The 21,276-nt window shown below is 63.1% G+C and overlaps 1 protein-coding gene across 2 annotated transcripts in view; it reads right to left on the reverse strand.

Moving 5' to 3' along the window:
• The window catches only part of SHANK3 (SH3 and multiple ankyrin repeat domains 3), a 410,126-nt gene that overhangs the window by 192,822 nt on the left and 196,028 nt on the right, over positions 1 to 21,276 (reverse strand). For both annotated transcript variants that reach the window (XM_065860718.2, XM_065860710.2), the window contains one exon: positions 12,818 to 13,005. In XM_065860718.2, coding sequence (XP_065716790.1) covers positions 12,818 to 13,005 — 188 coding nt within the window. The remainder of the gene's footprint in view (positions 1 to 12,817; positions 13,006 to 21,276) is intronic.

The following is a 21,276-nucleotide window of genomic DNA, read 5'->3' on the forward strand; positions in this document are numbered from 1 at the left end:
ACCCCTGACACCAGGACACACTCTATTGGGGTGAGCAGACCAACCCCTGACACCAGGACACACTCTATTGGGGTGAGCAGAGCGACCCCTGACACCAGGACACACTCTATTGGGGTGAGCAGACCGACCCCTGACACCAGGACACACTCTATTGGGGTGAGCAGAGCGACCCCTGACACCAGGACACACTCTATTGGGGTGAGCAGAGCGACCCCTGACACCAGGACACACTCTATTGGGGTGAGCAGACCAACCCCTGACACCAGGACACACTCTATTGGGGTGAGCAGAGCGACCCCTGACACCAGGACACACTCTATTGGGGTGAGCAGAGCGACCCCTGACACCAGGACACACTCTATTGGGGTGAGCAGACCAACCCCTGACACCAGGACACACTCTATTGGGGTGAGCAGACCGACCCCTGACACCAGGACACACTCTATTGGGGTGAGCAGACCAACCCCTGACACCAGGACACACTCTATTGGGGTGAGCAGACCAACCCCTGACACCAGGACACACTCTATTGGGGTGAGCAGAGCGACCCCTGACACCAGGACACACTCTATTGGGGTGAGCAGACCGACCCCTGACACCAGGACACACTCTATTGGGGTGAGCAGACCAACCCCTGACACCAGGACACACTCTATTGGGGTGAGCAGACCGACCCCTGACACCAGGACACACTCTATTGGGGTGAGCAGACCAACCCGACACCAGGACACACTCTATTGGGGTGAGCAGACCAACCCCTGACACCAGGACACACTCTATTGGGGTGAGCAGAGCAACCCCTGACACCAGGACACACTCTATTGGGGTGAGCAGACCGACCCCTGACACCAGGACACACTCTATTGGGGTGAGCAGACCGACCCCTGACACCAGGACACACTCTATTGGGGTGAGCAGAGCGACCCCTGACACCAGGACACACTCTATTGGGGTGAGCAGACCAACCCCTGACACCAGGACACACTCTATTGGGGTGAGCAGACCAACCCCTGACACCAGGACACACTCTATTGGGGTGAGCAGACCAACCCCTGACACCAGGACACACTCTATTGGGGTGAGCAGACCAACCCGACACCAGGACACACTCTATTGGGGTGAGCAGAGCGACCCCTGACACCAGGACACACTCTATTGGGGTGAGCAGACCGACCCCTGACACCAGGACACACTCTATTGGGGTGAGCAGACCGACCCCTGACACCAGGACACACTCTATTGGGGTGAGCAGACCAACCCCTGACACCAGGACACACTCTATTGGGGTGAGCAGAGCGACCCCTGACACCAGGACACACTCTATTGGGGTGAGCAGAGCGACCCCTGACACCAGGACACACTCTATTGGGGTGAGCAGAGCGACCCCTGACACCAGGACACACTCTATTGGGGTGAGCAGAGCGACCCCTGACACCAGGACACACTCTATTGGGGTGAGCAGAGCGACCCCTGACACCAGGACACACTCTATTGGGGTGAGCAGAGCGACCCCTGACACCAGGACACACTCTATTGGGGTGAGCAGAGCGACCCCTGACACCAGGACACACTCTATTGGGGTGAGCAGACCGACCCCTGACACCAGGACACACTCTATTGGGGTGAGCAGACCGACCCCTGACACCAGGACACACTCTATTGGGGTGAGCAGACCAACCCCTGACACCAGGACACACTCTATTGGGGTGAGCAGACCAACCCCTGACACCAGGACACACTCTATTGGGGTGAGCAGAGCGACCCCTGACACCAGGACACACTCTATTGGGGTGAGCAGAGCGACCCCTGACACCAGGACACACTCTATTGGGGTGAGCAGACCAACCCCTGACACCAGGACACACTCTATTGGGGTGAGCAGACCAACCCCTGACACCAGGACACACTCTATTGGGGTGAGCAGACCAACCCCTGACACCAGGACACACTCTATTGGGGTGAGCAGACCGACCCCTGACACCAGGACACACTCTATTGGGGTGAGCAGACCGACCCCTGACACCAGGACACACTCTATTGGGGTGAGCAGACCGACCCCTGACACCAGGACACACTCTATTGGGGTGAGCAGACCGACCTGACACCAGGACACACTCTATTGGGGTGAGCAGAGCAACCCCTGACACCAGGACACACTCTATTGGGGTGAGCAGACCGACCTGACACCAGGACACACTCTATTGGGGTGAGCAGAGCGACCCCTGACACCAGGACACACTCTATTGGGGTGAGCAGAGCGACCCCTGACACCAGGACACACTCTATTGGGGTGAGCAGACCAACCCCTGACACCAGGACACACTCTATTGGGGTGAGCAGACCAACCCCTGACACCAGGACACACTCTATTGGGGTGAGCAGACCGACCCCTGACACCAGGACACACTCTATTGGGGTGAGCAGACCGACCCCTGACACCAGGACACACTCTATTGGGGTGAGCAGACCGACCCCTGACACCAGGACACACTCTATTGGGGTGAGCAGACCGACCCCTGACACCAGGACACACTCTATTGGGGTGAGCAGAGCGACCCCTGACACCAGGACACACTCTATTGGGGTGAGCAGAGCGACCCCTGACACCAGGACACACTCTATTGGGGTGAGCAGAGCGACCCCTGACACCAGGACACACTCTATTGGGGTGAGCAGACCGACCCCTGACACCAGGACACACTCTATTGGGGTGAGCAGACCGACCCCTGACACCAGGACACACTCTATTGGGGTGAGCAGACCAACCCCTGACACCAGGACACACTCTATTGGGGTGAGCAGAGCAACCCCTGACACCAGGACACACTCTATTGGGGTGAGCAGAGCAACCCCTGACACCAGGACACACTCTATTGGGGTGAGCAGAGCGACCTGACACCAGGACACACTCTATTGGGGTGAGCAGACCGACCCCTGACACCAGGACACACTCTATTGGGGTGAGCAGAGCAACCCCTGACACCAGGACACACTCTACTGGGGTGAGCAGACCGACCCCTGACTCCAGGACACACTCTATTGGGGTGAGCAGACCGACCCCTGACACCAGGACACACTCTATTGGGGTGAGCAGACCGACCCCTGACACCAGGACACACTCTATTGGGGTGAGCAGAGCAACCCCTGACACCAGGACACACTCTATTGGGGTGAGCAGAGCAACCCCTGACACCAGGACACAATCTATTGGGGTGAGCAGACCAACCCCTGACACCAGGACACACTCTATTGGGGTGAGCAGACCGACCCCTGACACCAGGACACACTCTATTGGGGTGAGCAGACCAACCCGACACCAGGACACACTCTATTGGGGTGAGCAGACCGACCCCTGACACCAGGACACACTCTATTGGGGTGAGCAGACCAACCCGACACCAGGACACACTCTATTGGGGTGAGCAGAGCAACCCCTGACACCAGGACACACTCTATTGGGGTGAGCAGACCAACCCCTGACACCAGGACACACTCTATTGGGGTGAGCAGACCAACCCCTGACACCAGGACACACTCTATTGGGGTGAGCAGACCAACCCCTGACACCAGGACACACTCTATTGGGGTGAGCAGACCGACCCCTGACACCAGGACACACTCTATTGGGGTGAGCAGACCGACCCCTGACACCAGGACACACTCTATTGGGGTGAGCAGAGCGACCCCTGACACCAGGACACACTCTATTGGGGTGAGCAGAGTGACCCCTGACACCAGGACACACTCTATTGGGGTGAGCAGACCGACCCCTGACACCAGGACACACTCTATTGGGGTGAGCAGACCAACCCCTGACACCAGGACACACTCTATTGGGGTGAGCAGAGCGACCCCTGACACCAGGACACACTCTACTGGGGTGAGCAGACCGACCCCTGACTCCAGGACACACTCTATTGGGGTGAGCAGACCGACCCCTGACACCAGGACACACTCTATTGGGGTGAGCAGACCGACCCCTGACACCAGGACACACTCTATTGGGGTGAGCAGAGCAACCCCTGACACCAGGACACACTCTATTGGGGTGAGCAGAGCGACCCCTGACACCAGGACACACTCTATTGGGGTGAGCAGACCGACCCCTGACACCAGGACACACTCTATTGGGGTGAGCAGACCAACCCCTGACACCAGGACACACTCTATTGGGGTGAGCAGACCGACCCCTGACACCAGGACACACTCTATTGGGGTGAGCAGAGCAACCCCTGACACCAGGACACACTCTATTGGGGTGAGCAGACCGACCCCTGACACCAGGACACACTCTATTGGGGTGAGCAGACCGACCCCTGACACCAGGACACACTCTATTGGGGTGAGCAGACCGACCCCTGACACCAGGACACACTCTATTGGGGTGAGCAGACCAACCCCTGACACCAGGACACACTCTATTGGGGTGAGCAGACCGACCCCTGACACCAGGACACACTATTGGGGTGAGCAGCCACCTGCATGGCCTGGGACGGCTGGGACCACACATCCCGTCCCAGCTCCAGGCACCGATGTGCTCCCCAGGGAGCCGGGTCCTTGGGATCAGGACCCTGCACAGCCTGATCTGTGGCAAGAATTAAACTTTAAACACACTGAGAACATTTTAGGCCAGACCAATTTTTCCAGCTATAGTTTAGGATGACTAAAAATAGAGTTTTGCAATGCCAACTGGTGGCAGCTTTAATAACCAGAGAGGGATTACTTGTTCTGTGTGTCCCCAGGGAATCTCCATCTCCTCTTGGCACTGAAGGAGATTTTGACACTTCTTCCCATTGCACTGTCCTCATCAGATCCCACCGGGCTCCTTAATCCTGGATGGGTACCAGACCACAAGCAGCACTCCAGACAGCTGCTCGGGCTCCAACGAGCTCCTTGCTGTCCCCCACGGTACCCTGTGCTCCCCACGCTTACAGGATCTGCCAGCCGTTCCTTCACAACGCTGAGCCCACCGCCCACACATCCCAGTGCCACTGAGCGCATCCCGGTGCCACCCGGTGCATCCCAGTGCCACTGAGCGCATCCCGGTGCCACCCGGTGCATCCCAGTGCCACTGAGCACATCCCGGTGCCACCCGGTGCATCCCAGTGCCACTGAGCACATCCCGGTGCCACCCGGTGCATCCCGGTGCCACTGAGCGCATCCCGGTGCCACTCGGTGCATCCCAGTGCCACTGAGCACATCCCGGTGCCACCTGGTGCATCCCAGTGCCACTGAGCGCATCCCGGTGCCACTCGGTGCATCCCAGTGCCACTGAGCGCGTCCCGGTGCCACCCAGCGCGTCCCGGTGCCACCCAGCGCGTCCCGGCTCTGAACGGAACGGGCTGCCCACCGAACAGCCCTGCTCTCCAAACGCAGGCTCCTCACTGTCCCCAGGGCTGCTCCAGCTCCGTGGGGCCAGCGCTGCCATCGCAGTTGTCGGTTTGGCAGCCAGAGCCGCTCCCTGTGCAGCGCCGGAGAACCCAAACCAGCCCTGGAGCTGCTGCCCGTGACCCCCAGCGCCACCCAGCACATCAGCCGCTCCCCAACAACAGAGCAGCGCCGCGGAACCACCGCAAACACGCGATCCAGGTGCTCACAGCCCTGAAGAAACACCAGATAAAGCGACTTACGCAGGCTGTTCCCAACATTTAACAAGGGAACAAACACTCAAAGGGAGAGCAAAGGGAGGTATGGTCCACAGCTTAAGCTAAATATGCATTTCACATTCCTAAACTTTGTAAATTTATTTGCTTTACACAAGTAAAACAGGGTATATAAATTCTATGTTCTCTTTATCTCAAATGGCTTATCCAAAGAGATGCAAGATCCACCTGGACACCACCCAAGGCTGCAACCGCAAAGACCTATTTATTTGGAATAGAAAGCAAACTGGGTTAGAGAGCAGCAGACGGGCTGATCAGAGGTACAAAGAATTAACTGCAGGAAAGGATTCAAAGAATGGGGCACACGAGTGGCAGAGCAACGTGTATGTAAGGAGATAGAAAACAGGGATATAAAATGGGATTCAAAACACCAAAACTTCCACAGAGCGTCTGAACAAGAAAACACTTCAACTGGAGAGTAACATTTCTAAACCAGTAAGGTGAGACACTTCTCTGCAGCAGGCATAGTGAGCTGCCTTATGCTATAGCGAGGTGCCTCGTGCCACAGCGAGCCGCCTCGTGCCACAGCGAGCCGCCTCGTGCCACAGCGAGCCGCCTCGTGCCACAGCGAGCCGCCTCGTGCCACAACTGGCGTAAGGAGCGCAGCGGCGGTTTGAAAGAGGTCAGATATTCATACAGAACACAGGAACACGCAGAGAAACAACCACGTCCACTGAGTCTGCAGCCCGCCACTGAGCTCATGTCCTACAGGACATCAGGAAGCTCATGTCCTGCATCCCCGCCACCAGAAGAAGCCCATGTCCTACAACCCCCACCACCAGAAGAAGCCCATGTCCTACAACCCCCACCACCAGAAGAAGCCCATGTCCTACAATCCCACCACCAGCAGAAGCCCATGTCCTGCATCCCCACCACCAGAAGAAGCCCATGTCCTATAATCCCACCACCAGAAGAAGCCCATGTCCTACATCCCCACCACCAGAAGAAGCCCATGTCCTATAATGCCACCACCAGAAGAAGCCCATGTCCTATAATCCCATCACCAGCAGAAGCCCATGTCCTACAACCCCCATCACCAGAAGAAGCCCATGTCCTACCACCCCACCACCAGAAGAAGCCCATGTCCTATAATCCCATCACCAGAAGAAGCCCATGTCCTATAATCCCATCACCAGAAGAAGCCCATGTCCTACCACCCCACCACCCCCATGTCCACGGTTCCCTGTGGACCCACAGCAGCTCCCCCTCCCCAGCCCATCACCACCTGCTCCCCACACAGACCCGGAGCCTCTTCCCACCACGACACTCCCAGCCACCCTCTCGTCCTGTTTGGCCAGGACGTGGCAGAACACGTCACGGCTGTCCTGGAGCGTGCATGGGCTTGGTGGCCAGGACCACAGGGCTTGCTGAGCCACCAGCTCCCCACTCTCAGCTGCTGCGTCTCAAGCAACTTGGCCTTGAAACCTCCACATGTGGGACAAACTTGTGGATGAGAAGAGAGGAGAGGAACAGCAGTTGCTACGTCCAGCTGCCCCAGGAGAGCGGGCTGAAAGGAGAGACCAGGGATCTTCCCACGTGGGGCAGGAGCCACCAAGGACCCCGGGGCCGTCCCGAGGCCGGTTCTGCGGTCAGTCTGCTGCACCAGGAGCCCGCAGCCTCAGCCCATCACAGACATCACCACACAGGGACAGGGCCCTGCTGAGACCTGGGGCAGGAATTGCACAGCTCTGGTGGAAAACCATCCCGCAGGGCTGAGCGGGACCAGGACCGTCCCTGGCCCCGGTCACCACAGCCTTGGTCAAGCGGCTGCACATTTCACAAGCAGCAAAACCGCTTCTTCCAAACACATTTTTTCACGTCCCCGAGATATTTTAGTTTTATTCAGCTCATTTTCTTTTGTCCTTCATGAGCAATTCTTCTCTTCTTCCCCTTCCATGACTCATTTTTCAAAGTTTCCAACAACAAGGGGAAATAATTTATCCGTGTCTCAAGAAACTCATTATTCCTGAAAGATCTTTAAACTTCCAGACGCTGACCAGGAGGCAGCCAGCGGAGCAGCACCGCTCACGGGCTCCCACGGCACCAGCCACCTCGCCCCCAGGAGGACGCGTGGTTTGGGGACCGAGCACAAGGTATCGCCCAGGTCACTCCAGGTGCGTGCCCAAGGCTGCCGCGCCCGCCCAGAGCCCCTGCGGCAGAGCCGCGGCACCGGAGACGCCGGGAACGCCCGGCAGGCGATGGGGACAGCTCTGCGCCGCTCTCGGCCATCACCCCCTCCAGACACCGAGAAATGACAACCCCTGCTCTCCAGAGCCCTGGTGGGGTCCACGGTCACAGCTCAGCATCTCCCGGGGACTCGGGGCTGCAGGAAGCTCAACAGTGCTCAGCCACCCCACCGCCCAGTTCACGGCCAACCCGCAACACTGGGACAAAGACAGACCTTCAATGCATTTAGTGCCCGGGAGAGCGAGAGGTCCTCGGGTGGAAGGGAAGAGCACTCGGCATCCCTGGGCTGCGAGAGCCGAGGGAGTGAAGCAGAAGCCCCTGCCTGGCGCAGAGGAGGCTCTGGAGCCCACGGGATGGGGCGGCTCAGGCTGCAGAGACCACAGGGACAAGGAGCTCCAGGAGCTGCTCTGCAGCATGGGGTGGGACCCCTCACTGGAGCCCTGGGGCCCTGCTCAGAGATCACTGGCACAAGGCTCCAGGCAGTACTCGTGACCAAGTCACTGCTTCTGTTAGCAAAGAACTCAGGCTCCCTTTTCCAAAGGAGGACCTGCTCGCAGTGCCTCTGGTGTCTCACACCGCCGCCTGTTGTGTCTAAAGGCACACCGAAAACCATTAAACCAGCCACCAATACTTATTCCAAAAGTTAGAAGAGATGAAGGCTGAAGTCTGGAAGGTTCCAGAGCAGGCAGAATAGCAGGAAGAAAGTGTCGGTGCTTTGAGAAGCGCAGCATGATCAGCCGTGCGTGGTCAGGGCTTCAACTCGCGGGCCAGGAGGCTCCATCGCTGTTCCAGCGGTTTGTCACCCTCGGCTCTAGGTCACCGCAGGCACAGGCAGCACGAGGGGGAAGGTTAAAGCCTTGGCTTTAAATCCGAATTATCAATGGCTCTGTCTTTATCCACCCGTACGCGACCTCGGCAGCGCGGGTCCCTGCACCCTGCGGCCTCTCCACAGCGCTCCCACGGGCAGAACTGCGGGGAAACCAGCGGCTGAGCGCCCCGAACCCGCGGCCCTTCCGCGAGCACAGCCATCTTCCTGTGCAATAACAGCTGCATTCACAACCGAAATAATCCCCTCTATCTAAACGACCTCCAGCACAACCAAGAGCTGCTGTTAATGCAATAATAACTCAGCAAACCCATAACCACAGCCAACAGAAATCCAGTTTGCCATTTATTTCACAGAGGGTTAGCTCGGTGCTGCAGTGGGGAATGTCAATAAGGAACCACGCGGGAGAGGAAAACCTACTGTCGGATGCACGTGGTAACAGTTGCTCGAGAATAACTCCTCCTAATCACCAAGTGCAAGGAACTGACTCCAAAACCAGCACGCCCACAGGGTCCTCCCGTTTCCAGGTTGAGGTTCAGGCCTCGCTGTGCCCGGTCCCCCAACCACTTCTCCCTGTGACCTTGCGATTTCAGTGCTGGTGACTACTGGTTCTGCCTTTGCTTGGGGCGCTCACATCTCATTTCATTTCTCATTATCAGTAGAGAAGCGGATCAAGGACAGACTCTCCTCTGCTGGAATTCTTCAGCTATCTTGCAAAGGAAATAATGGTATTGATTATCGCTTGTTGTCATCCAACAGCCACCCGGACAGCTACAGCACGGTCCGGACAGGCACCGTTACCTTTCACCGTGCTCCTGAAGCCCACCCAGCTCCCCGGGAAGCCCGAGGAGCCCCGTCACACGCGAGGTTCAGCGCGTCGCTCACTGCACCCAACCCAGCATGCCGGGTGCAGAGCAGCGTCCAGCAGACCCTCCAGCGTCCGTCTGTCACCGGGGAACGACACCTCCCAGCGCCACCCGGGCGCGCGCTGTTGGACCCTCGGCTTCCCCTCGCCAGCCACCAACAAGCAGCGTCTGTTTCCCAACAGCCACGTTCCAGGCAGCCCTACGCAAACCTCGTGCTCTCCTCTCCTACAGCAACCCGAAAGCACCGGGTTCCTTGCACCGCAGGGACGGCTGTCAGGTCCCTCACCAACACATCTTAACGTGAGACACCAGCCCTACCCCAGCGTCCACGCCAGCCACCTCCTGTCCCTGCGGAGACCCCTTCCCCAGCACGGCTCCCGGCCCAGACCTGCGCCCGGGACGGGCTCCTCGCTCCGCATTGCCCGCCCAGAGCTGCCGCTCCCGCCCCGCACCTCTGCAAACACGCTCATCTCACCAGGGAACTGCCACCAGCAACGCTTCGACAACGCTCCCCAAACCGGCTCCCACCCTTCCCCAAGCAGCTCTCCTGCTCATACCCCCCACTCCTCAACACGTCCTCCAGCGCCACCTTCTCCCTCGGGACCCTCCACCCCCAGCCCCTGGATTCCCGGGAGCTCGGTGACCCCCCAGCGGGCACGTCCCTTCCCAGACCCCGAGCCAAGTCCCACGGCTGCAGAAGCAGCTGCCCCTGGCACGGCAGCTCCAAACCACACAGCCCCATTGCCACCCTGGCACGGCAGCTCCAAACCACACAGCCCCATTGCCACCCCGGCACGGCAGCTCCAAACCACACAGCCCCATTGCCACCATGGCACGGCAGCTCCAAACCACACAGCCCCACTGCCACCCTGGCACGGCAGCTCCAAACCACACAGCCCCACTGCCACCCTGGCACGGCAGCTCCAAACCACACAGCCCCACTGCCACCCTGGCACGGCAGCTCCAAACCACACAGCCCCACTGCCACCCTGGCACGGCAGCTCCAAACCACACAGCCCCATTGCCACCCCGGCACGGCAGCTCCAAACCACACAGCCCCACTGCCACCCCGGCACGGCAGCTCCAAACCACACAGCCCCACTGCCACCCTGGCACGGCAGCTCCAAACCACACAGCCCCTTTGCCACCCTGGCACGGCAGCTCCAAACCACACAGCTCCAAACCACGCACCCCATCGCCTCTGCAGCCCAGCGCCACCTCAGCCAGGGACCTCCGCTCACACCAGCTCCCGCTTCCCGCCAGCTGGCTGCAAAAAGGTTCTTCCCACCAGCTGAAGTTCCCCCCGGCTCCGCAGGAGCCACAGGTCACCAAACCTGACAAAGCAGCGGCCGCAGCGGTTCCGCTCAGGCGCTGGGTTCCGTTTACCCCATCACTGCACCTGTCCAATAACTGTCAATATTCCTGTCCTCGCAAAAATTAAGCAGCACCTCAAAAGCAGTAAATAAAGGAGCGCTGCCCATCTGCGCTGCCTGGAGATATTTCATAAGCGAGTCACTGAAGTGATGCTCTGTTAACTCTTCTGATGCCCTCTCGGCCATGCACGAGGAAGCCAGCCCAGAGTGTCCCCAGCGCCAGGAGCCGCTGCCCGTCCTGATCCGCTCATCCTCCCCACAGCTCCCTTTCCCTCTGGAGATCACATGAAGATATGCAAACAGTTACTGGTGAACACAGGATTTAATGGTTCTGTTGCAATTACTGAGGAATGGCATCAGGACCACCTCCTTATTACGAATGCACGAAGAGACATGGAGGGTGTGACAGAAAACACGGGGTAAGTGGGTGAAGACAAGAGATGGGAAGAGCACTTCTGACCCAAAAGCCTTGTCCGCCTGTTGGTACCTTCTGGCCTCCTGCACCCCGCGCCAACGGAGCACGCAGCTCCGCACAACGCCGTGAGCTCCAAGGGCCCTGCAGGGAGCCCAAGCAGCTGGCGCGGCAGCCACGGCACAGGCACTTCGCCGCTACAAAGATGCGTCAGCGAGAGCAACAGCGGGTCTGCTTGGACTGCCGCCTGCAAGGGGGCTTCCAGCACCCACCGCACAGGCTCCGGTGCGCGCCTGAGGCAGCAATTCACAGCATTAACAGCGAGCCCCAGCTCCACATTACAGCTAATGCAACTCGTCAGATGAGCGACCGCTCCCGCCCGCATTGCGAGAGGCATCAGCAAGGAAAGTGGAGGCAGGAAGATGAAAAGAAGATCCTTAAACTTTCTATGAAAACCTATGGAATTAGCCCACTTGCAGAGGAAGCCTTTTTGCATCCCCGTCTGCTGGAAGCTGACTTAGAACCTACCGCAGGGTTTACACGTCTTCCAAGAAGTCTGCCCAGCAGAACGGGCAACACCATCATCGCTCTAAGCCTCTCACCCCAGGAGCTCTGCATCGCCGCGGCTCCGAGCTCCGGTTAGGAAGAGCTTCCATGCCCGCTGCCCCCGCGCCGCTCTCAACCCGTGCCACCAACGCCCAGCAAGAGAGGGGTGGACGCTGGGAGCCTTGCAGATGGCCCATGGCACAGCGTGAGGCAGGGGCAGCTCACAGGGCACATCGTCAACCCCAGGATGGGGAGAAGAGGCTTTAGATGCATCTGCTCCTCCTGGGGCTCCCAGCAGAGTATGGCACCCATTGCCCTGCCCCGCACAGTGAGACCGATGAGCCAGGGCCCGACTGCAGGACCAGAGACCCAGGGCCACACTGAGGAGCCATGGTCCCACACCAGGGACTGACCAGGCACCCCAGGGACTGACTGGGCACCCCAGGGCCCTGCAGCCCCATGGCCTGACTGTGCACCCAGGGTCTGACCCGGGACCCAGGGCTGGAGCTGACGCCTGGGGACCCCAGGGCTGGAGCTGACGCCTGGGGACCCCAGGGCTCGAGCTGACGCCTGGGGACCCCAGGGCTGGAGCTGACGCCTGGGGACCCCAGGGCTCGAGCTGACGCCTGGGGACCCCAGGGCTCGAGCTGACGCCTGGGGACCCCAGGGCTCGAGCTGACGCCTGGGGACCCCAGGGCTCGAGCTGACGCCTGGGGACCCCAGGGCTCGGCTGGGGCCCTGCAGCCAGACTCGGGACCCCACGGGTGCAGACGGGGCAGCCAGTGCTACCCGCCCCAGCCCGCGGCCGGAGCAGGAGCCCCGCGGTAGAGCAGCACACGGGACACTCGGAGCAGAGCCCGGAGCCGAGCCCGGAGCCGCCGGGCGCCACCCCCGGCCCCCCGCCCGCCCGCCCGCCCCCGGCCCCGCCCGCCGGCCCCACTCACCCTTGACGGCTTCGCCCCGGTTGAGCTGGATCTCGCCCTCGCCCTGCGGCGCGTAGCTCTTCACCACGATGAACTTGCGGCCGGGCACGGCGCTGTACAGCTTCCGCTTGGGCCCGCGCAGCGGGGCGGGCGCGGCGTGCGGCGCGGGCTCGGAGCCGGGCCCGGGGGGCCCCGCCGGGCCGCCGGGGCTGTAAACGAAGACGTAGGTTACGGTGCTGATGCCCGGCAGCTCGCGGCTCGGCCCGCCGCGGCCCGCGGGCTGCGCCATGGCGGGGCCGGCGCGGGGCTCAGCGCAGCCCCGGCCGCCGCGGCGCCGCCCGGGCGCGGGCACCGGCTGCGGCTGGGGGGCCGCCGCCCGCCGCCGGCTCCATGGCGCGGCGCCGCCCGCCCCGCGCGGCGCTCCGCTCCCTCCGGCGCACCATGGCCCGGGGCAGCTGCCGCCGCCGGCGGCTCCTCCCCCTGCGGGCGGGGACGGCGCCGGCCCGGCCGCCTCCCGCCCCCGCCCCCGCCGCCGCCCCCGCCGCCGCCGCCGCCGCCCCGACCCTCCGCCGCCGCGGGGCCGGGGCCGGAGCCGCGCACCGAACCGCCCTCTGGCGGCCGCCGCCGCCGCGCTGCCCCGGCCGGGGAGCGGGGCTGGGGGATCGGGGGGAGCAGCGCCAGAGAGCGGGGATGGAGGATCGGGGGGAGCAGTGCCAGAGAGTGGGGCTGAGGGATCGGGGGGAGCAGTGCCAGAGAGCGGGGATGGGGATCGGGGGGAGCAGCGCCAGAGAGCGGGGCTGAGGGATCGGGGGGAGCAGTGACAGAGAGCGGGGATGGGGATCGGGGGGAGCAGTGCCAGAGAGCGGGGCTGGGGGGCAGTGCCGGGGGGGACAGTGCCAGAGAGCAGGGATTGGGGGCTCGGGGGAGCACTGCCAGAGAGCGGGGAGGGCGGGGGCAGTGCCGGAGGACTCGGGGGGGCAGTGCCAGAGAGCGGGGCTGGGGGACAGTGCCGGGGGGGACAGTGCCAGAGAGCAGGGATTGGGGGCAGTGCCAGAGAGCGGGGCTGGGGGACAGTGCCGGGGGGGACAGTGCCAGAGAGCAGGGATTGGGGGCAGTGCCAGAGAGTGGGGCTGGGGGGCAGTGCCGGGGGACTCGGGGGGGCAGTGCCAAAGAGCGGGGGTTCGGGGGGAGCAGTGCCAGAGAGCGGGGGCTATGGGCGCTGTGCCGGGGGTGGCTCCGGACCGGGCGGTGGCAGTGCCGGGCAGGTCGCAGGGCAGTGCCGGGCAGGTCGCAGGGGCAGTGCCGGGCAGGTCGCAGGGGCGGTGCCGGGCAGGTCGCAGGGGCGGTGCCGGGCAGGTCGCAGGGCAGTGCCGGGCAGGTCGCAGGGGCAGTGCCGGACAGGTTGCAGGGGCAGTGCCGGACAGGTCGCAGGGCAGTGCCGGACAGGTCGCAGGGGCAGTGCCGGGCAGGTCGCAGGGCAGTGCCGGACAGGTCGCAGGGGCAGTGCCGGGCTGGTTGCAGGGCAGTGCCGGACAGGTCGCAGGGGCAGTGCCGGGCAGGTCGCAGGGGCAGTGCCGGGCAGGTTGCAGGGGCAGTGCCGGGCAGGTCGCAGGGCAGTGCCGGGCAGGTCGCAGGGCAGTGCCGGGCTGGTTGCAGGGGCAGTGCCGGGCAGGTCGCAGGGGCAGTGCCGGGCAGGTCGCAGGGGCAGTGCCGGACAGGTCGCAGGGGCAGTGCCGGGCAGGTCGCAGGGGCAGTGCCGGGCAGGTTGCAGGGGCAGTGCCGGGCAGGTCGCAGGGCAGTGCCGGGCAGGTCGCAGGGGCAGTGCCGGGCAGGTTGCAGGGGCAGTGCCGGGCTGGTTGCAGGGGCAGGATCACGGGCGGGCAGCCTGGGGGGGTTTCCCCGAGAAGCAGCGTACGGCGCAGGCTGGGGGGCCGTGTGCGGGAAGGACAGTCCGGGGGGGCAATGCCCGGCACGGCAGGGTGCAGGGGACGGGTCTGGGGGGCAGTGGCGGGGGAGCAGCAGTTCGGGGGCGGGGGATGTACGGGCTGCTCCCGGGGCGGGGAGCGGTGCCCGGGCGGGGCGGTGGCAGCAGCGTCCTCTGCACGGAGGCAGTGCCGGGTACCCCTCTGTCCCCTCTGTCCCCGACCCGCCGCGCACCGCAGTCCGCCCTGCAGCCCCCTGTACGCAGCCCCGCACCTGGGGGCTCAGGGCTGGTCCCTCCTGCGGCCCCTGCAGCGCCCTGCTGGCAGCCCCCCGCTGGCAGCCCCCCGCTCCGAGCCTGCAGCCCCCCGATCTGCACTCGCAGCCCTTGGGTGTGCGCATCCTCCCCCCGCGACCCCCGGGTCCGTGGGGCCATGTTTGCACAGCCATGGGGGGCAGGGGGCAGCGGTGCGGCGGGGTGTCCCCCGCAGACCCCCCTGCTGCTGGAGCTGCTGGGGACGCCGCGGGTGGACGGAGCGGCTGCTGCGGCAGGAAAAGCCGCCCCGTGCACCCCCCCAGCGACGGCTGTGACCCAGAGCGGGGCAGGGGATGGGACTGTGCCCCTCTGCCTGGGACACTCGGAGCGTCCCCAGGAGCTCCGGCACCGCCACGGAGCAGACACCCACCGCATGGAAACCAGCGGGGTGCTGGGAACGCGACCCAACACCGAAACAACCGGCACAAGGGGCACGGCTCCCCAGTGTGGCATCAGCCTCGGCCCGAACCCTCTCCACACACTGCCATCCGCGGGCTTCAGCAGAAGGCACTGTCACCCTGGGGACGTGCGGGGACCCCGCCAGCCCCAGCCCCAGCCCCAGCCTGCCGCTGCCGTGCTGCGCTCGCTCGCAGTCCCTCAAGGGAAAAAACACTTAATAAGAAATAAATAGCTACCCTTTCCTTATAATGCTTCTAAATGTCACTCCGGTGTCATTTTTAGTCAATGCAGAGATATTAAAGACCAGCTCAGATCTCAAATATCTTCCCTTCATGCTTTCAGGAGCGGTCACGAGCAGCATGCAGAACGTGTAGGTATTGCAGGCAGCTCGCAGCAACATCTGCTCGGCGCAGCAGCTGCAGCCCCGCGGCCTCTGCACGCTCCGCTGGCCTGGGGACGGCAGCCCATGGGCCGGCGCACGCTGGCGGCACACGAGTGGGGGCCGGTGCACAGTGGTGGCACACGAGTGGGGGCCGGTGCACAGTGGTGGCACATGAGTGGGGGCCGGCGCATAGTGGTGGCACACGAGTGGGGGCTGGTGCACAGTGGTGGCACACGAGTGGAGGCCGGTGCACAGTGGTGGCACACGAGTGGAGGCCGGTGCACAGTGGTGGCACACGAGCAGGGCGGCCGGTGCATGCTGGTGGCACACGAGTGGGGGCCGGTGCACAGTGGTGGCACACGAGCGGGGCAGCCGGTGCACGGTGGCAGCACACGAGAGGGGCGGGCGGTGCACGGTGGGATCGCTGCGTGCAGGGCTGTGAGACCTGCAGCACCGCCGGCTGCAGCGAGTGCCACGCAGGCCTGCACGTGCCGAGCAGGATCCCCCTCCTGCCATGTTGCTTCTCCAAACTACTGACCGCAAAGCCCCCTCCCTTTGCTGTGCCACCGCTGCTGTTCTCAGCCGTGCGGCCAATGTGCCGCTGCCTCAGCCACCGCAGAACCCCCAGCTCCACCGAGGAACCTCTGGCTTCACCACAGAACCCCTGCTCCACTGAGGAACCCACAGCTCCACCATGGAGCCCCTGGCTCCACCGTGGCAGTCCTGGATCCACCACAGAAGCCTCAGTTCCACCATGGAAGTCCTGGATCCACCACGTGAACCCCCGGTTCCACCATGGAAGTCCTGGATCCACTGAGGAACCCTCGGCTCTACCACAGAACCCCTGGCCCCACTGAGGAACCCCCGGCTCCACCATCATACACCTGGCTTCACCACAGAACCCCTGGCTCTACTGAGGAACCCACAGCTCCAACATGGAACCCCTGGCTCCACCATGGAAGTCCAGGCTCCACCACAGAACCCCGGGTTCCACCATACAAGTCCTGGATCCACCGCAGAAGCCCCGGCTCCACTGAGGAATCCTTGGATCTGCCGCAGAACCCCTGGCCCCACTGAGGAATCCCCGGCTCCACCATCGAACGCCTGGCTCCACCGCAGAACCCCCGGCTCCACCGCAGAGGGTGCGCCCGGCACCGTCCAGCCGGACTGCAGCAGCTTTCTGCACCAGCTCCCGGGCGCCTCCTCACAACAGCACTCCACGGTCTCTCACGTCACGGCTGACGATGCTGCTGCCGGACCAGGAGCCGGCCCTTGCACAAGGGACGTGAGGATCCAAACAGCGCCCGCGGTCTCGGGGGCTCCGCTGGAGCGGCTGCACGGGGGAGCATCGATCGTGTGCCTCGCGATCCGGCTCCTATCTGCCGTATTGATTCTGGAGCACACTCATTTTTTAATCGTTAAGGAGTTATTAAGTCAAAATGTCTGAGAAGCCTGCCTCTATTATATCAGAGGCACATTCCTAATGAGGTTTGTAATCATTCCAAAGAATACCACCAGTTTTGTTTGGGCTCTTTTGGAAGGCTCGATTTCAATTAAATGATGTTAATTAGTTTAATCATATTTCATGTTAATGCCCACTTGATAGAGACCTGTGTGAATGGTGCAGCTGCTCCAGGTTCAGGCTTTACTCTAGGAACACTTCTACCTATATTCCCAACTGGAAAAGGTGAGAAAAACTGCCCGGAATGGGGTTTCTGTTTCCTGCCAGGCAAGAGCGGAGCACCACGAACACACGAACTGACAGCGTGTTCCTTCACCTCCTTTATCACCCGGCGCCATAAGGCACCTTGAGGCCCTCGGAGCGGGTTCCATCCTCCGTCCCGCCCGGTTAAGCTGCAGCTAATCGCTGCTGGATCCGTAACTCGCTCCTGAACAGCAGCCAGGACGCCGTGTATATGACGAATAAAACAAACACCGCCGCGGCAGTGTTGATTAAGCAGCTAAGGAGCTCCTCGGTGTCCCCAGTGTGCGATCGAGATCGCTGCACAGCTCCAACCGCAGGAGGAGCAGCCTCTGTGCACAGAGATCGCGCCCCCGGGGACCACGGGGCTTTCCCCTCACGGTGACCGTTTCTCTGGAACTCGTCCACCCGAACCGCACGTCAGACCCCAGCACAGCGGCTGCAGAACAGCGCTGGGTCCATCGGCGCAGCAGGAGGTGCCGTTCAGCGGGACACGGCTGGTCCCCGGAGCCTGGGGAGCAGAGGGAGGACACGGCTGGTCCCCGGAGCCTGGGGGCAGAGGGAGGACACGGCTGGTCCCCGGAGCCTGGGGAGCAGAGGGAGGACACGGCTGGTCCCCGGAGCCTGGGGAGCAGAGGGAGGACACGGCTGGTCCCCGGAGCCTGGGGAGCAGAGGGAGGACACGGCTGGTCCCCGGAGCCTGGGGGCAGAGGGAGGACACGGCTGGTCCCCAGAGCCTGGGGGCAGAGGGAGGACACGGCTGGTCCCCGGAGCCTGGGGAGCAGAGGGAGGACACGGCTGGTCCCCGGAGCCTGGGGGCAGAGGGAGGACACGGCTGGTCCCTGGAGCCTGGGAGCAGAGGGAGGACACGGCTGGTCCCCGGAGCCTGGGGGCAGAGGGAGGACACGGCTGGTCCCCGGAGCCTGGGGGCAGAGGGAGGACACGGCTGGTCCCTGGAGCCTGGGAGCAGAGGGAGGACACGGCTGGTCCCCGGAGCCTGGGGGCAGAGGGAGGACACGGCTGGTCCCCGGAGCCTGGGGGCAGAGGGAGGACACGGCTGGTCCCCGGAGCCTGGGGAGCAGAGGGAGGACACGGCTGGTCCCCGGAGCCTGGGGGCAGAGGGAGGACACGGCTGGTCCCCGGAGCCTGGGGAGCAGAGGGAGGACACGGCTGGTCCCCGGAGCCTGGGGAGCAGAGGGAGGACACGGCTGGTCCCCGGAGCCTGGGGAGCAGAGGGAGGACACGGCTGGTCCCCGGAGCCTGGGGGCAGAGGGAGGACACGGCTGGTCCCCGGAGCCTGGGGAGCAGAGGGAGGACACGGCTGGTCCCCGGAGCCTGGGGGCAGAGGGAGGACACGGCTGGTCCCTGGAGCCTGGGAGCAGAGGGAGGACACGGCTGGTCCCCGGAGCCTGGGGGCAGAGGGAGGACACGGCTGGTCCCCGGAGCCTGGGGGCAGAGGGAGGACACGGCTGGTCCCTGGAGCCTGGGAGCAGAGGGAGGACACGGCTGGTCCCTGGAGCCTGGGGGCAGAGGGAGGACACGGCTGGTCCCCGGAGCCTGGGGGCAGAGGGAGGACACGGCTGGTCCCCGGAGCCTGGGGAGCAGAGGGAGGACACGGCTGGTCCCCGGAGCCTGGGGGCAGAGGGAGGACACGGCTGGTCCCTGGAGCCTGGGGAGCAGAGGGAGGACACGGCTGGTCCCCGGAGCCTGGGGGCAGAGGGAGGACACGGCTGGTCCCCGGAGCCTGGGGGCAGAGGGAGGACACGGCTGGTCCCCGGAGCCTGGGGAGCAGAGGGAGGACACGGCTGGTCCCCGGAGCCTGGGGAGCAGAGGGGGGACACGGCTGGTCCCCGGAGCCTGGGGGCAGAGGGAGGACACGGCTGGTCCCCGGAGCCTGGGGAGCAGAGGGAGGACACGGCTGGTCCCCGGAGCCTGGGGGCAGAGGGAGGACACGGCTGGTCCCCGGAGCCTGGGGGGCAGAGGGAGGACACGGCTGGTCCCCGGAGCCTGGGGAGCAGAGGGAGGACACGGCTGGTCCCCGGAGCCTGGGGAGCAGAGGGAGGACACGGCTGGTCCCCGGAGCCTGGGGAGCAGAGGGAGGACTCGTCCCCACGTCACGCGCTGCCCCTGCAGCCACCAACTGCTCTGGAGGCCAGCGAGCTGAATGGATTGTCTGCAGAGCTTTGCCCAGGGCCAGGAGGAGCTTGAGCAGCCTCCATACGCTGTCCTCCATACAGTGTCCTCCGTACGGTATCCTCCACATGCTGTCCTCCAGACAGTGTCCTCCAGACGGTATCCTCCATACGGTGTCCTTCATATGGTATCCTCCACATGCTGTCCTCCATACGGCATCCTCCACACGCTGTCCTCCAGATGGTGTCCTCCAGACTGTATCCTCCACACAGCGTCCACCACACGGTGTTCTCCATACGGTGTTCCACCACACAGTGAACTCCATGTGCTGTTCTCCATACAGTGTCCTCCACACGGTGTCCTCCACATGGTGTTCTCCACACCATGTTCCAGCACATGGTGTTCTGCCATACAGTGAACTCCATGTGGTGTTCTCTATACCATGTTCCTCCATACTGTGTCCTCCAGACGGTGTTCCCCATACGATATTCTCCAAATGGTATTCTCCATATGGCATCCTCCACACAGTGTCCTCCACGCGGTGTCCTCCAGACAGTGTCCTCCACGCGGTGTCCTCCATATGGTTCTGTCCATCCGGTGTCCTGCTGCTCCCAGCTTGGGTCTCTGGCAGGCCGAGGGGCACTCGAGCACGGCCGCTGTGAGCTCAGCCGTCGGAGTGGAAACCGGCCGGCACGCGCCGCTGCGCCGCTGTCCGAACGGCTGAGCCTCGCACCCGCTCTGCCTGTTGAAAATAACTGTTGGAGATGGAACCACAGAACGAATCACAGACTGGTCTGGGTTGGAGGGACCTTAAAGCTCATCTGGTCGCACCCCCACATGGGCAGGGACACCTTCCAGCAGCCCCATCCAGCCCGGCGCTGAGCTCTGCAGGGACGGGGCACCCACAGCTGCGCTGGGCAGCCTGGGCCAGGGCTGCACCCTCAGAGGAACAACTTCTGCCTTAGACCTGAGCTGAATCTCCCTCCTCCTGTTTAAAGCCATCGCCCCTTGTCCTGTCACCCCTTGCCCTTGTAAAACGTCCCTCTCCAGCTTTCCTGTAAGCCTTTGGTACCAGAGGTTGCTCTAGGGTCTCCCTGGAGCTTCTGTTCTCCAGCTGAACAGCCCAGCTCTCTCACCTGTGCCCAGCAGAGCTGCTCCAGCCTCGGGTCATTCCCGGGGCTCCTCTGGACTTGTTCCAACCAGTCCACATCCTTCTCATGTTGGGGGCCCCAACACTGGACTTGAGGTGTGACTCCATGTCTCGTGCTCCTTACAGACGCTGTAGCCCTCAGAAGTGTCCATACTCATCAGCACCTGGACACAGTGACGGGTACCTGACACCTGAGAGCTGTCTCCAGCAGAAACGGTGCTGGGTCCGGGTTGGAGGAGCAGACACTGGTCATGGACACAAACAGCCACAGCAACTCCTGAGGGAACCGACTTCCCTGGTTCAAACCACCCCGAGTGACGGAACAGATCCAACAGTCCCCACGGTCACTTCAAACACATCGAGCGGCCCCAGGTACCCAGGACGGCTGTTGAACTCCATGTGCTCTCAGGGGCTGATCAGAAGAGCATCGCTTCTTGTCAGGTGAGTTGTGGCTGAAGGACTCTGGTGTCAGGTTCAC

The sequence above is a fragment of the Patagioenas fasciata genome, chromosome 1, assembly GCF_037038585.1.
Source record: "Patagioenas fasciata isolate bPatFas1 chromosome 1, bPatFas1.hap1, whole genome shotgun sequence".
Taxonomy (NCBI): Eukaryota; Metazoa; Chordata; class Aves; order Columbiformes; family Columbidae; genus Patagioenas; species Patagioenas fasciata.